The following is a 15,684-nucleotide window of genomic DNA, read 5'->3' as shown; positions in this document are numbered from 1 at the left end:
CACCATATTCACCAGACCTTGCCCCAAGTGATTTCTATATGTTTGGACCACTCAAAGACGCAATAAGAGGAAAGAAGTTCCGTTCTGATGAAGAGGTACGCCACACTGTGCATGACTGGTTGCGCGAACTACGAAAATAATTTTTTTCTAAAGGAATTTTTTCATTTTGTAAGTGCTGAAGAACTTGCATTGAGAGTGGGGGTGATTATGTTGAAAGTGATACAGCTTTGTACCACTAATGCACAATAAATAATATTTAAAAAAAATACTTAAGGTTTTCATTTGACTCACCCTGGTATTAGCTTCGAAATGGGGTTCAGGGCTCAGCATTAAACGCATCAGACAAGAAAGCTCTAACTGTACTTCTGGGAACGTGGTACTTACAGTGAGGTGACAAGTCATGGGATAGCGATATATACTTTTATATACGGCGGTAGCATCGTATACACAAGGTATGAAAGGGCAGTCCAATAGCAGAGCTGTCACTTGTACCCAGGTGATTCATGTAAAAAGGTTTCCGACGTGATTATGTCCGCACAACGGGAATTTCGGAATTCGTTAAAAAATTCAGTATTACGAGATCTACAGTGTGAAAAGTGTGCCGAAATTACCAAATTTCACGCATTACTTACCTATCACCACGAACAACGCAGTGTCCGATGCCCTTTATACTTAACGACCGGGAGCAGCGACATTTGCGTAGTGTTGTCTACATCTACATACATCTACATATTTACCCCGCTAGCCACCAAGCGGTGTGTAGCGGAGGGCACAATTCGCGCCAAAGTCATATTTTCCCCCGTCTGTTCCACTCGCGGATCGTGCGAGGGAAAAACGACTGTCTGAACACCTCAGTACGAGCTCTAATTTCCGTTATCTTTGAATGGTGGTCGTTGCGTGATTTGAAAGTTGGTGGTCATAATATATGCTCTACATCCTCGGTGAAGATCGGATTTCGGAATTTAGTGAGCCCCTTCTGTTTAGCGCGCCGTCTATCTGCAAGTGTGTTCCACTTAAAACTTTCTATGAGATTTGTAACGCTCTCGCGATGGCTAAATGTACCAGTCACGAATCTTGCCGCTCTTCTATGGACCTTCTCAATCTCTTGAATCAGACCCAACTGGTAAGGGTCCCCTACAGACGAACAGTGCTCTAAGACTGGACGGACTAACGTATTGTAAGCTATTTCCTTTGTTGAAGGACTGCATCGCTTCAGGATTCTACCAATAAACCGCAATCTAGAATTCGCCTTGCCCGTTACTTGTGTAATTGGATCATTTCATTTGAGATCATTTCGAATAGTCACACCCAGATACTTGACGGGTGTTACCTCTTCCAAAGACTGGGCATTTATTTTGTACTCGTATATTAATGGGGATTTTCGCCTTGTTATACGCCGTAGGCTACACTTACTAATATTGAGAGATAACTGCCAGTCATTACACCACGCATTTATTTTCTGTAAATTCTCATTGATTTGCTCACAACTTTCGTTTGATACTACTTTCCTGTAGACTACAGCATCATCGGCAAACAGTCTAATGCCGCTGTCAATACCATGAATCAGATCGTCTATGTAAATCACAAAAGCAGCGGACCTATTACGCTGCCCTGGGGCACACCTGAAGTTACTCTTCTTTCTATTGAGGTCACCCCGTTCAGGACGACATACTGCTCCCTGTCTGTTAGAAAACTATCTGTCCAACTGCTTATGTCATCGGATAGCCGTAAGCGCGCATTTTTTGGAGCAAGCGACAGTGCTGAATTGAGTGGAACGCCTTTTGAAAGTCGAGAAATGTGGCATCAACCTGGTAGCAGGTATCTAGAGCCTGTTCTATATCATCCACAAACAGGGCCAGCTGTGTCTCGCATGACCACTGTTTCCTAAAACCGTGCTGCTTTCTGCAGATGAGCTTCTCAGAGTCTAGAAAGGTCATTATGTCTGAACACAAAATGTGTTCCATGATTCTACAACAAATCGATGTCAGTGAAATTGGCCGGTAATTATGTGCATCCGTTTTTTTTACCCTTTTTATAGATTGCTATGACCTGGGCCTTCTTCCAGTCCCGTGGAGCCGGCCGCTGTGGCCGAGCGGTTCTGGGCGCTTCAGTCTGGAACCGCGTGACCGCTACGGTCGCAGGTTCGAATCCTGCCTCGGGCATGGATGTGTGTGATGTCCTTAGGTTAGTTAGGTTTAAGTAGTTCTAAGTTCTAGGGGACTGATGACCACAGATTTTAAGTCCCATAGTGCTCGGAGCCATTTGAACCATATTTCCGTGGAACTTTCCCCTGCTCCAATGATCTCTCATAGATGATGGATAAGAATGGTGCTATATTTGTAGCATAGTCAACATAAAATCTTACGGGGATACCGTCTGGGCCAGATGCCTTCCTGGCGTCCAAAGATCAAAAAAATGGTTCAAATGGCTCTGAGCACTATGGGACTCAACATCTTAGGTCATAAGTCCCCTAGAACTTAGAACTACTTAAACCTAACTAACCTAAGGACATCACACACACCCATGCCGGAGGCAGGATTCGAACCTGCGACCGTAGCAGTCCCGCGGTTCCGGACTGCAGCGCCAGAACCGCACGGGTTTTACAATCCCAGATACACTAAAGACTATGTCAGACATCCTTGCGTTTGTTCGATAATTGAAAGGGGGAATGGTGCTGCAGTCCTCTACCGTAAACGAGGTTTTGAAAGCTAGGTTTAGAATTTCGGCCTTCTGTTTATCATCATCAGTTACATTACCCGTACTGTCAGCAAGCGAAGGTATTGAATTATTTGTAGCGTTCATAGATTTTACGTACGACCAAAATTTTTTGGGGTTATTTTTAGAATCTGCAGTGCTAACAGCAACACTGCGTGAAATACCCGCAGAAATCAATGTGGGATGCACGGCGATCGTATCCGTTGGGACAGTACGGCGAAATTTGGCATTAATGCGCTATGGCAGATGATGACCGACGCGACTGCCTTTGGTAACAGCACGACATCGCCTGCAACGCTTCCCCTGGGTTTGTGACCATATTGGTTGGACCCTAGACGACTGGAAAACCGTCGCCTGGTCAGATGAGTCCCGACTTTGGTTGATGATAAGTGATGGTAGGGTTCGAGTGTAGCGCAGACCGCACGAAGCCCTAGACCAGGGCTTCACAACATATGTGCTCGCGGAGCAAGCTGTGAGCAGTAAGGCGCGAGCACGGAGCAGCGCGAGCACGCTACCCCTACTACCGGACCAGAGCGGAGAGTGGGGAGAGTCACGTGGGGCACACAACAGCTGCCGCCAGTCAATGTAAATCCGCGGACACCTGCAGGGATATCACTCACGAATTATTACTGCGACAAATGAAACAAATAAAGGACTATGTACACATGCCACATAATTTTATTAGCTTCTACATTCGCATTAATTTGTGAACTGTTACATTATAAATGGTGTCACTGAAGTGTGGGGTTCTCAGTTATCTTGTACTTCTTGCCCTTTACAATTGCGTCTATGTTCGGAGTAATTGTTCTTGTGCATTTTAGGCGCAGCGTGCAGTTTAAATTTCGATCAGACAATGCGTTTCTCAGGCGCGTCTTGTTACATTTCATTGCAGAGAACAGTTGTTCATAAACATACGTGGAACCGAACATTGATATTATTGTAGCCGCCAGTTTGTGCAAACGAGGAAATCTATCCTAAGGGATGTGTCTGTAGAATTCCAAAATGTTTTTCTTGTTCTGAAGTTTGTCTCTGTATTCTCTGTCACACTGCAGGTCAATAATTTCTTGCTGCAGCTCAGGACGAATCTGTTAAATATTCGCTGAATATGGAGAGAACAGATCAAAATCACTGTCTAGTGCTGTCAGATCTTGAAAGCGCTGATCAACTAAACTATGTGAATAACGTTCACAGTCTTTGTGAACATTTTGCATGGATGATAATTTAGGAAAATGAGCTAGGTTTCCTGTTTCCAGCTGACTCACCCAAAGTGTCAATTTCATTTTAAAAGCTCGTATTCGATCTATGAAATGAGTAATTAGCAGATGTTTACCTTGTAGTAAAATGTTCAAAGCATTCAGATGGGTAGTTAAATCTGCTAAGAACGCGAGATCACATTCAAACGTGCGCGCGCATTTCCCCTCCCTTCCTACTCCGCGACCTTGCACCTGCTCGCGAGCACGTGCCTGAGCAGACGCGAGTAATCGCGCTCAAAACCGGCCAGTTGTTAAGCCCTGCCCTAGACCCAATTTATCAACAAGACACGGTGGAAGCTGGCGGTGAGTCCATAGTTGTGTGGCAAGTGTTTACATGGAGTGGACTGGGTGCTCTAATCCAACTGAATCGATCATTGACTGAAAATGGTTATATGGAGCTACATGAAAACCATTTACAGCCATTCATGGATTTTCATGTTCGCAAAGACAACGCGCCACGTCACCAGGCCACAACTGTTTGAACATTCTGGATAATTTGAGCGAATGATTTAGCCATCCAGATCGCCTGACATGAATCCAATCGAACATTTATGGAAGATTCAAAAGGTTCAAATGGCTCTGAGCACTATGGGACTTAACATCTGAGGACATCAGTCTCCTAGAACTTAGAACTACTTAAACGTAACTAACCTAAGGACATCACACACATCCATGCCCGAGGCGGGATTCGAACCTGCGACCGTAGCAGCAGCGTGGTTCCGGACTGAAGCGCCTAGAACCGCTCTGCCACAGCGGCCGGCTTTTATATAAAATGATCGAGAGACCAGTTCGTGGATAAAATTCTGAAACAGCAGCACCTTCGCATATACGGATCGCTGTAGAGCCAGCGTGGCTCAGTATTTCTGCTTGGGACTTCCAGCGCCTTGTTGACTCCAAGCGACGTCTAGTTGGTGCAGTACACAAGGCAAAAGGAGTTTCGACGAGATATTAGGAGTTCTTCTATGTCTTTTTTCATCTCAGTGTATTGGAAAGATGTCAAACATTGAAATGTCACTTATAGTTTCACTAGAGCAAGTAGTGCATACCTAATGTGAGTATCGGATTTTCTAATAGGGATCGATACGCAGCTCAACAAGCACTCGTAATTTACTTTTGTTTTGCGAAAGTGGTTCATGAATGGGTTTTAGTTACGAGCGCTGCTTCGTTTAAACGTGTGTTTCATGCCTCCGTAAAACCCACATCTAAATCCATTTATGCTTTCTGCATGTTCTGTTGGAGTCTTGGCTCAAAGCTAACATCATAAGATGAAAACACCAATGACTGTCCGAATAATCTCAGTTGACGCCACACTGAAAGCCGTGCAACTAGGATTTTGACTCGGTGGTGTGGAAACAGCAGCACACTTAGTGGCGTATCGCCCGAAAACCGACTCGCTATGGCCTCATTTCAGCTGCATTTGGAACCTCAGCTTAAATATACACTAAACGTCATAATAATCAAACAAAAATATACAACTTCCTGCAGGACACCCTGTACACCCTCCCCCCCCCCCCCCCAAAAAAAGAAAAAATGGAATAAAATTGCCGTGCGTGGAACTTGTGTAGTACGCATTTCTGCCGCTACGCGTGTATAGCGCAACTCATAAGACAGTTGAGTGCCGCCTGTGTTGTCGACTTGGCTTGCCCTGTTCATCTGCAGTGATTGTTTTCGCTAGCGCCGTTTTCTTCTCGTTTCCTTTTTTATGATGGAAAGTTTAACTGAACAACGTGCAGCTGTGAAGTTTCGTTTTCTACTCGGTAAAAATGCTGCTGAAACTGTTTTAATGTTGAAAACAGCTTACCAAGATGACACTATGGGAAAAACTCAAGTGTGCGAGTGGTCTGCGCGATTTAAAAATGTCGACATGTCGCTATGTCGGCTGATGACAATCCTCGTTCTGGACGTCCATCAGTTGACCGAATCGACGACAATATCGAAAAAATTCGAGCGCTTGTGCTCACAGAGCGTCGACAGACAGTTGATCGACTGTCAGAGATTAGTGAGGTATCTTGGAGTTCGGTTCAGCGAATTTCAACGGAAGATTTGGGAATGGAAAAAGGTTGTCGCCAAGTTTGTTCCTCGGGCTCTGACTGACTGTCAGAAGTAACGTCGAGTTGAAACATATCGTGTTTTGAAACAACAGCTTGAAACTGATTCAGATTTTCTGTCAAAGGTCATTTCTGGTGATGAGTCATGCTGCTATCGACATATAAACATAGCAACAGTCAAGCCAATGGAAGACGTCATAGTCACTCCGCCCAAAACAATGTAGTCAAGTCAAATCAAACATCAAAACAATGCTGATTTGCTGTTTTGATGCCAAGGGCGTAGTTCATTCACAGTTTGTTCCCCCAGGTCAGACCGTCAATCAAATCTTTTATTTGGAAGTTTTAAGAAGATTGCGCAACAGTGTCCGTCAAAAAAGATCCAATTTTTGGCAGATAGGGGACTGGTTCTTCCACCACGACAACACACCTGCATACAAAGCCATCTCTATTAGACAGTTTTTGCTAAAAATAGCATGGTTCCGTTGCCCCACGCACCTTACCCGCATGACCTGGTTCCGTGCGACTTTTTCTTATTTTCACGCAAGAAAAGGGGCATGAAAGGACACCGATTTGATAACATTGAAGAAGTCAAGAAAAAAACGGGGGAAGAGCTGTCAGCCATTTCTAAAGATGATTACAAAAAATATTTCGAACCGTGAAAGCACCAGTGGGACAAATGTATTAGTTGTAATGAAGAGTATTTCGAAGGGGATTATAAGGTTGTTTTGTAAACAATTTGGAAATATATAGCTTTTAAAAATGATTCCGATTTTTTTTTGGGTACCCCTTCGTACAGAGTCCAGCATTCAAGAGACTTCATTCTCAGTGGCTTTCTTGTGTTCGCACTGAACTACACTCATGCTCATAAATTAAGGATAATTGCAGAATGTGATGCCACAAAACTTGCCACTACACAAAACTGGCGCTAATAGCATAGGCACATAGGGAACACACACGACACAGATTTGCAAGTCCACAGTATTGGTGATAAGTTGAGAAAAGCGTCCCGAAACACATGTGCTACAAAACGCCGCTGTTTCCTGAGCATGTATCCCGTCATCAATATGGGATATGATCACCTTGCACACGTACACAGGCCGCACAACGGGTTGGCATACTCTGAAACATGTGGTCGAGCAGCTGCTGGGGTATAGCCTCCCATTCTTGCACCAATGCCTGTCGGAGCTCCTGGAAGTGTCGTAGGGGTTTGAAGATGTGCAGCGATACGTCGACCGAGAGCATCCCAGGCGTGCTCTATGTGGTTTAGGTCTGGACAACAGGCAGGCCACTCCATTCGTCTGATATCTTCTGTTTCAAGGTACCCTCCAGGATGGCAGCTCGATGAGGCCGTGCGTTATCATCCATCAGGAGGAAGGTGGGACCCACTACACCCCTGGTGCAAAATGACGTCCCTGTTACAGTTCCTCTGTCAAGGACTTGCAGGGGTGTACGTGTACCAATCATAATCCCACCCCACACCATCAAACCACGACCTCCATACAGGTCCCTTTCAAGGACATTAAGGGGTTGGATCTGGTTTCTGGTTCACGCCAGATGAAAACCCTGCAAGGATCACTGTTCAGACCTTACCTGGGCTCTTCCATGAACATAACCTGGGACCACTGTTTCAAATACCATGCACTGTGTTCTTGACACCAGGCTTTACGGGCTGTCCTGTGACCATTGGTCAGTGGAATGCAGCTTGCAGGTCTCCGGGCGAATAAACCATATATAAGAATGTACAGTCTACAGTTGCAGGTTAACTTTATCGTTTACCTAGGTTTCAATGTTAGTAATAACGTCTTCTTCAGAACATAATATTTTATGTTCTGAAGAAGATGTTATTATTTATGTTCTGAGGAAGATGTTATTACTAACGTTGAAACCTAGGTAAACGATAAAGTTAACTTGCAACTGTAGGCTGTATATTCTTATATAAACAATATCAGTTGCTGTCGCTGTATAAAAATGTTGAAAATTACGAATAAACCATGTCTGAACTGAATAGTCGTCTGTACACTGTGTGTCTGGAGAAAACTGTTCAAGTGGCTGCGGTAAGGTTCCGAGCAAGGCTAACTGCAGTACTCGGTGGCCGTCTGTGGGCACTGATGGTGAGACATCGATCTTCTTATGGTGGTGTACGCTATGGACGTCCCGCACTGTAGCGCCTGGACACGTTTCCTGTCTGCTGGAATCGTTGCCATAATCTTGAGATCACACTTTGTGGCACACCTGCTGTGTTTGACCAGCCTCCAGTCGCCCTAGTATTCTACCCCTCATAACGTCATCAACACACAGTCACCATTGGCACGTCTGAAAACGTGTACACACTTACTCGCTGCACCGTACTCTGACAGGCACCAACACACCTCTGCGTATGTGGACTGCTGCCAGCGCCACCGTGCGACGACCGCAGGTCAAGTGCACCGCATGGTCATACCCCGAGGTGATTTAAACCCGCAATCCGCCCAACAGAGCGTTGTTTCACTATGTATCAACATTATCCTTAATTTATGAGCATGAGTGTAGTTAACAGTTTTGGGCGTCGCTGCATCTCTGTGAGTCTGGCGTTTGTTTTGGACAGGTCAGCGCGGCGCCGTAATGCTGTCTGCGGGCATCCACAGCTTCCCGTTCAAGCTGGGCCTGCCGCTGGGGCTGCCCTCGACGTTCCTGGGCCAACACGGCTGGGTGCAGTACTTCTGCAAGGCGGCGCTGCGCCAGCCCTCCGGCCTCACGCACAAGAACCAGCAGGTCTTCATCGTCATGAACCCCATAGACCTCAACCTCGAGCCCGCCGCCCTCGCCGTGAGTACCACTACTGTGCGCAGCTGCTGTAGAAGTAACGACTACATTTTGTACCGTACGTACTCGGTATTGTCGAGGCGCATACCTGTTACAAAGTACGAGGTGCATTTAAGTTCTAAGGCCTCCGATTTTTTTTCTCTGTACTGGAAAGAGATAGAAACATGCGCTTTGTTTTAAAATGAGGCCGCGTTCATTGTCAATACGTCCCAGAGATGGCAGCACCGTAGGGCAGATGGAATTTTACCGCCAGCGGCGAGAATGAGAACTGTTTTAAATACTTAAAGTGGCGACGTTTTCCTTACTTGAACAGCGTGCAATCATTCGTTTTCTGAATTTGCGTGGTGTGAAACCAATTGAAATTCATCGACAGTTGAAGGAGACATGTGGTGATGGAGTTACGGATGTGTCGAAAGTGCGTTCGTGGGTGCGACAGTTTAATGAAGGCAGAACATCGTGTGACAACAAACGGAAACAACCTCGGGCTCGCACAAGCCGGTCTGACGACACGATCGAGAAAGTGGAGAGAATTGTTTTGGGGGATCGCCGAATGACTGTTGAAGAGATCGCCTCCAGAGTTGGCATTTCTGTGGGTTCTGTGCACACAATCCTGCATGACGACCTGAAAATGCGAAAAGTATCATCCAGGTGAGTGCCACGAATGCTGACGGACTACGACACGGCTGCCCGTGTGGCATGTTGCCGAGCAATGTTGACGCGCAACGACAGCATGAATGGGACTTTCTTTTCGCCGGTTGTGACAATGGATGAGACGTGGATGCCATTTTTCAATCCAGAAACAAAGCGCCAGTCAGCTCAATGGAAGCACACAGATTCACCGCCACCAAAAAAATTTCGCGTAACCGCCAGTGCTGAAAAAAAGTTGGTGTCCATGTTCTGGGACAGCGAGGGCGTAATCCTTACCCATTGCGTTCCAAAGGGCACTATGGTAACAGGTGTATCCTACGAAAATGTTTTGAAGAACAAATTGCTTCCTGCACTGCAACAAAAACGTCCGGGAAGGGCTGCGCGTGTGCTGTTTCACCAAGACAACGCACCCGCACATCGAGCTAACGTTACGCAACAGTTTCTTCGTGATAACAACTTTGAAGTGATTCCTCATGCTCCCTACTCACCTGACCTGGCTCCTAGTGACTTTTGGCTTTTTCCAACAATGAAAGACACTCTCCGTGGCCGCACACTCACCAGCCGTGCTGCTATTGTCTCAGAGATTTTCCAGTGGTCAAAACAGACTCCTAAAGAAGCCTTCGCCGCTGCCATGGAATCATGGCGTCAGTGTTGTGAAAAATGTGTACGTCTGCAGGGCGATTACGTCGAGAAGTAACGCCAGTTTCATCGATTTCGGGTGAGTAGTTAATTAGAAAAAAAATCGGAGGCCTTAGAACTTGAATGCACCTCGTAGTGCATAATCTCAGGGACTGATTACCTTAGCAGTTAAGTCCCATAAGATTTCACACACATTTGAACATTTTGAATACTACAAGAGGCTAAACGACATGTGTAGCAAAAGTCATGGGAAATCACTTCCAGCCTCTGTACTCCAGATTCCAGGGAGGGAGGGGCAGTTGCCCTCTCTTGACCCCCATCCACACCCCTGCAGTGACTGATGGGGATTTTCATTACACTAACGTCAATAGATCTGCGAGTTCATGGACTCTGGCAAACGCAGCAACGCTTCATCAGAGAAAAAACAATATCAGTCCTGGAGCACGCTGTCGTTAATGAACGGATTGCAATAGGCATCAGAGGCACTGACGTCGAGAAACGGTAACTGAATTGGTCAGTTGGGGCACTGTCGTTAGTCCGTAACGTTTCAGTTTGAGTTTGTGCACAGTTCTGTTAGCTAATGCAACTGACACAAAAGTCAGAAGCACTAAATGATGCAACGCTTTTCTTGGGACTTCGTATCAACGCTGCTCACAATCCCCAAAAACCGATACACCACCCGCCAGAATCCGAGGAACGGACCGTTCCCGCGAAATGCCGGACATTGGTTGCATCGTAAGGGAAATGCGTTATAAGCAAATGGCTGACGTATTTTAGCCTAAGAGAACAACATCAATTGGGGAAGGAGTTGTCACTAAACAAGCGTTCGCACAGTTCATAAGAAGACGTCTCGGAGGGAGACTAGATCTGAGTAACGAATATTTCTCTACACTCTAAATAAGTGCGGTTTCGTTACTGCTTGAAACATTCCGTTACTTGCATGTCTCTTCCCCGTACGCAGTTCATTGTACCGACTCGATAGTTTCCGAATTCCTCCAATTTCCTATCTGCTTGTCGAGTCGGTAGTGACAAGGAGAACGAATACATTTTCTCACTCTTCATGCTTCCTTTCCCACCAACAGTTGCTTGTCGGGCTCGGGCAAGGTCGCCAGATACGTTTCGTTAGTCCCGTGAATACAAACGCATAAGATGGTGTGACTGAATTGTGCCGGGAACTGTGTATTTCGGACATCAATTACTTCGATCTACCCACGTTTCTTACAAAGTTTTCAGTTCGATTGTACAACTTAAGTGTGATACGAGCTGAATTACGAGGTTAGTTCTATTTTACAACTCGTTATATAATTCGTATAAATTGGTTGTTGTTGTGGTCTTCAGTCCAGAGACTGCTTTGATGGAGCTCTCCATGCTACTCTATCCTGTGCAAGCTTCTTCATCTCCCAGTACCTACTGCAACCTACATCCTTCTGAATCTTTAGTGTATTCATCTCTTTGTCTCCCTCTACGATTTTTACCCTCCACGCTGCCCCCCCCCCACCACTTTCTCTACACACACACACACACACACACACACACACACACACACACACATACACACACTTCCCTGCGGATAAATTTCTGCAGACACTGATGTCAGTTACGTAAAGAGCCTGTACACAATGTAAAACGAGACTGTGGTGTGCCGTCAGTGAAACACGAATGAGGACTGTACTTTCCTCACCAAACCGTAACCTCTGATATGTATCTGAACAGTTAAGTTGCAACCTTTTTTTCCAGAAAAAGAACTACCAGCGAAAGTACCTACTGTTATTTCATGTAGGACACAGCAAGACCACTGACTGCCAATCGATATTAACGGTCAGCCAGTAGCTACTGCAGGTTGCCAATCTAACGCCTACCGATGTAACGCAAACTTGATTTTCATTACTTCATACTATTACTGGCCGAATTTAAGAAGTATAATCTAACAGTAAAGATGTAACATAGTGAGTGAAATGTAAAAAATTAATAACTGTGAAATGTCATGAGGCAGGTGAACTAATGATACGCAAATTACCCACACTATATTCATCCAGCATTTGAGAAGAAGAGCGCATAGGGGACTTCCAACATAATTTCGGATCTCTTCGGAAGTTTTTCTCGTCGACATATCTCACAAAATAATGAAAAGAAATAAGTTTATCGCTCACTATACAGGGTGGTCCATTGATCGTGACCGGGCCAAATATCTCACGAAAAAAGCATCAAACGAAAAAACTATAAAGAATGAAACCTGTCTAGCTTGAAGGGGAAACCAGATGGCGGTATGGTTGGCCCGCTAGATGGCGCTGCCATAGGTCAAACGGATATCAACTGCGTTTTTAAAAACAGGAACCCCCATTTGTTATTACATATTCGTGTAGTACGTAAAGAAACATGAATGTTTTAGTTGGACCACTTTTTTCGCTTTGTGATAGATGGCGCTGTAATAGTCACATACATACGGCTCACAATTTTAGACGAACAGTTGGTAACAGGTAGGGTTCTTAAATTAAAATACAGAACGCAGGTACGTTTGAACATTTTACAAGGTGCATCCAAGTTCTAAGGCCTCCGATTTTTTTTCTCCGGACTGGAAAGAGATAGAAACATGCGCATTGTTTTAAAATGAGGCCACGCTCATTGTCAATACGTCCCGGAGGTGGCAGCACCGTACGGCAGATGGAATTTTACCGCCAGCGGCGAGAATGAGAACTGTTTTAAATACTTAAAGTGGCGACGTTTTCCTTACTTGAACAGCGTGCAATCATTCGTTTTCTGAATTTGCGTGGTGTGAAACCAATTGAAATTCATCGACAGTTGAAGGAGACATGTGGTGATGGAGTTACGGATGTGTCAAAAGTGCGTTCGTGGGTACGACAGTTTAATGAATGCAGAACATCGTGTGACAACAAACCGAAACAACCTCGGGCTCGCACAAGCCGGTCTGATGACGTGATCGAGAGAGTGGAGAGAATTGTTTTGGGGGATCGCCGAATGACTGTTGAACAGATCGCCTCCAGAGTTGGCATTTCTGTGGGTTCTGTGCACACAATCCTGCATGACGACCTGAAAATGCGAAAAGTGTCATCCAGGTGGGTGCCACGAATGCTGACGGACGACCACACGGCTACCCGTGTGGCATATTGCCGAGCAATGTTGACGCGCAACGACAGCATGAATGGGAATTTCTTTTCGTTGGTTGTGACAATGGATGAGACGTGGATGCCATTTTTCAATCCAGAAACAAAGCGCCAATCAGCTCAATGGAAGCACACAGATTCACCGCCACAAAAAAAATTTCGGGTAACCGCCAGTGCTGAAAAAATGATGGTGTCCATGTTCACCAGATTCACCGCCACCAAAAAAATTTCGGGTAACCGCCAGTGCTGAAAAAATGATGGTGTCCATGTTCTGGGACAGCGAGGGCGTAATCCTTACCCATTGCGTTCCAAAGGGCACTATGGTAACAGGTGCATCCTACGAAAATGTTTTGAAGAACAAATTCCTTCCTGCACTGCAACAAAAACGTCCGGGAAGGGCTGCGCGTGTGCTGTTTCACCAAGACAACGCACCCGCACATCGAGCTAACGTTACGCAACAGTTTCTTCGTGATAACAACTTTGAAGTGATTCCTCATGCTCCCTACTCACCTGACCTGGCCCCTAGTGACTTTTGGCTTCTTCCAACAATGAAAGACACTCTCCGTGGCCGCACGTTCACCAGTCGTGCTGCTATTGTCTCAGAGATTTTCCAGTGGTCAAAACAGACTCCTAAAGAAGCCTTCGCCGCTGCCATGGAATCATGGCGTCAGCGTTGTGAAAAATGTGTACGTCTGCAGGGCGATTACGTCGAGAAGTAACGCCAGTTTCATCGATTTCGGGTGAGTAGTTAATTAGAAAAAAAATCGGAGGCCTTAGAACTTGAATGCACCTCGTATTAGTTATTTGTTACTGCATGTGACTACATAAAATGATTTTTTGAAACTTGTTGTGGACCGTACTCTGACTGTACACGATTATCGGTACAAATCACTTGATTTATAACCTCCTCTCAGCGAAAAAAAGTTGAGCCGGGGAAAAAAATTTTTTTTGAAGAGCGCGCCGTAGCGCTTTGTGTAAAGCAGTCGCCTTCCGTTTCTGGCGTTGGCGCCGCTGTGGCAATCGCAGCTTTGGTGTCTCCCTCTGGTGAGAATGGGGAAAAGTTGCATGTTCACGTGCATCATTTAAAGGGCGCTATGAGTTCGGTAGAGGGGGAACGTGTCCTACTGAAACGCATGCTGGACATCCTTGTGGCACACAACTTCATCCGACCGGAGCAGTTTGGCTTCCAGGCGAAGCTATCGGCTGAGTTACAACTACTACGCATCACGGAATCTATCCAAGACAATTTCAACAAGAAACGACATACTATTGGAGTCTTTCTCGATATAGAGAAGGCTTACGATAAAGTATGGCGACGCAACTTGATCGTCAAGCTCCGACGTACCACTCCCCTACCAGACTGCTATTTAAAACTTGTCGACAATTTTCTTCAGGATCGCAGATTATATGTTCGCATTGATGACAAGAATTCAACAACACGGCCTGTCCTTGAAGGACTTCCACAAGGATCGGTCATATCTACACTGCTGTTTAATTTATATATTAACGACCTCCCGACGGTGCCACATGTTACTGCCAGTTTCTATGCCGACGACACAGCGCTCCTGACTGCAGGCACCAGAATGGACCACCTCGTCACACGGGTGCAGCGCCAACTAGATTTAGTGGACCACTGGACCCACATGAACAAAATAACGGTCAATGCTGAGAAAACCAAAGTTATTGTCTTCACACGTCGGAGACCCATCGTCAATGAACGCCTACGGATATTAGACCAGCCACTCCCCTGGGCAACAACTGTAAAATACCTGGGAGTGCATCTGGACGCCAAACTGTTGTATAGTCATCACATTATGGAGAAGAAGACGTCTGGCCTCAAAATGCTGGGAGCTCTCCTCCCATTTCTGAAGAGCTCATACCTCAGCCAACGCACGAAATTCCGGTTGTACCATGCCACGGTCGAACCATCTGTTTTGTATGGATCGACCTCTTGCGGTACTACGTGTGCCACTAACTACAAGAAGTTACAGGTTGTACAAAGCAGATGCCTACGATGGATCACAGGAGCCCAATGGTGGATCCGAAATCATGACATTCATCGAGCCTTAAGCGAATCTTACCTCTCAGACAAGGTCAAGGAGAAGGCACGAACCTTATTTCGGAAGTTGGACATGATACGTGACAGTACACCACAACTCACCACAGTAGGTACGGTAGAACCCTTACGCAACCACAAATATAAAGTACCGAAGGCGATAGTATTTGAGCCTCCGTAAATGATATCCCTACGCAATTCTCAATAATTTAAGGACATATAGTCCTTTAGCACTTCTACACACATGTTTTCAAACACACACCAAAAGCAGCGAGTTAAAGGACCCTTCTGTGTGCCCAAACTAAAGCTGAAAGAAGAATAACTAAATAAAGAGAAAATTTTTACCCCTTCCATTCCCTATAGAAGTAAAAATCAACGAAGTTGATCAGACTTCAGCACCA

At 45.5% G+C, this 15,684-nt stretch overlaps 1 protein-coding gene across 1 annotated transcript in view; it reads left to right on the top strand.

Annotated features, from left to right (window-relative positions):
* The window catches only part of LOC126190936 (arrestin domain-containing protein 17), a 166,260-nt gene that overhangs the window by 114,091 nt on the left and 36,485 nt on the right, over positions 1-15,684 (top strand). Inside the window, exon 3 of the mRNA XM_049931580.1 lies at positions 8,601-8,821. Coding sequence (XP_049787537.1) covers positions 8,601-8,821 — 221 coding nt within the window. The remainder of the gene's footprint in view (positions 1-8,600; positions 8,822-15,684) is intronic.

This window comes from Schistocerca cancellata, chromosome 6 (genome assembly GCF_023864275.1).
Source record: "Schistocerca cancellata isolate TAMUIC-IGC-003103 chromosome 6, iqSchCanc2.1, whole genome shotgun sequence".
Classification (NCBI taxonomy): Eukaryota; Metazoa; Arthropoda; class Insecta; order Orthoptera; family Acrididae; genus Schistocerca; species Schistocerca cancellata.
This window is presented reverse-complemented; position numbering and strand designations above follow the sequence as displayed.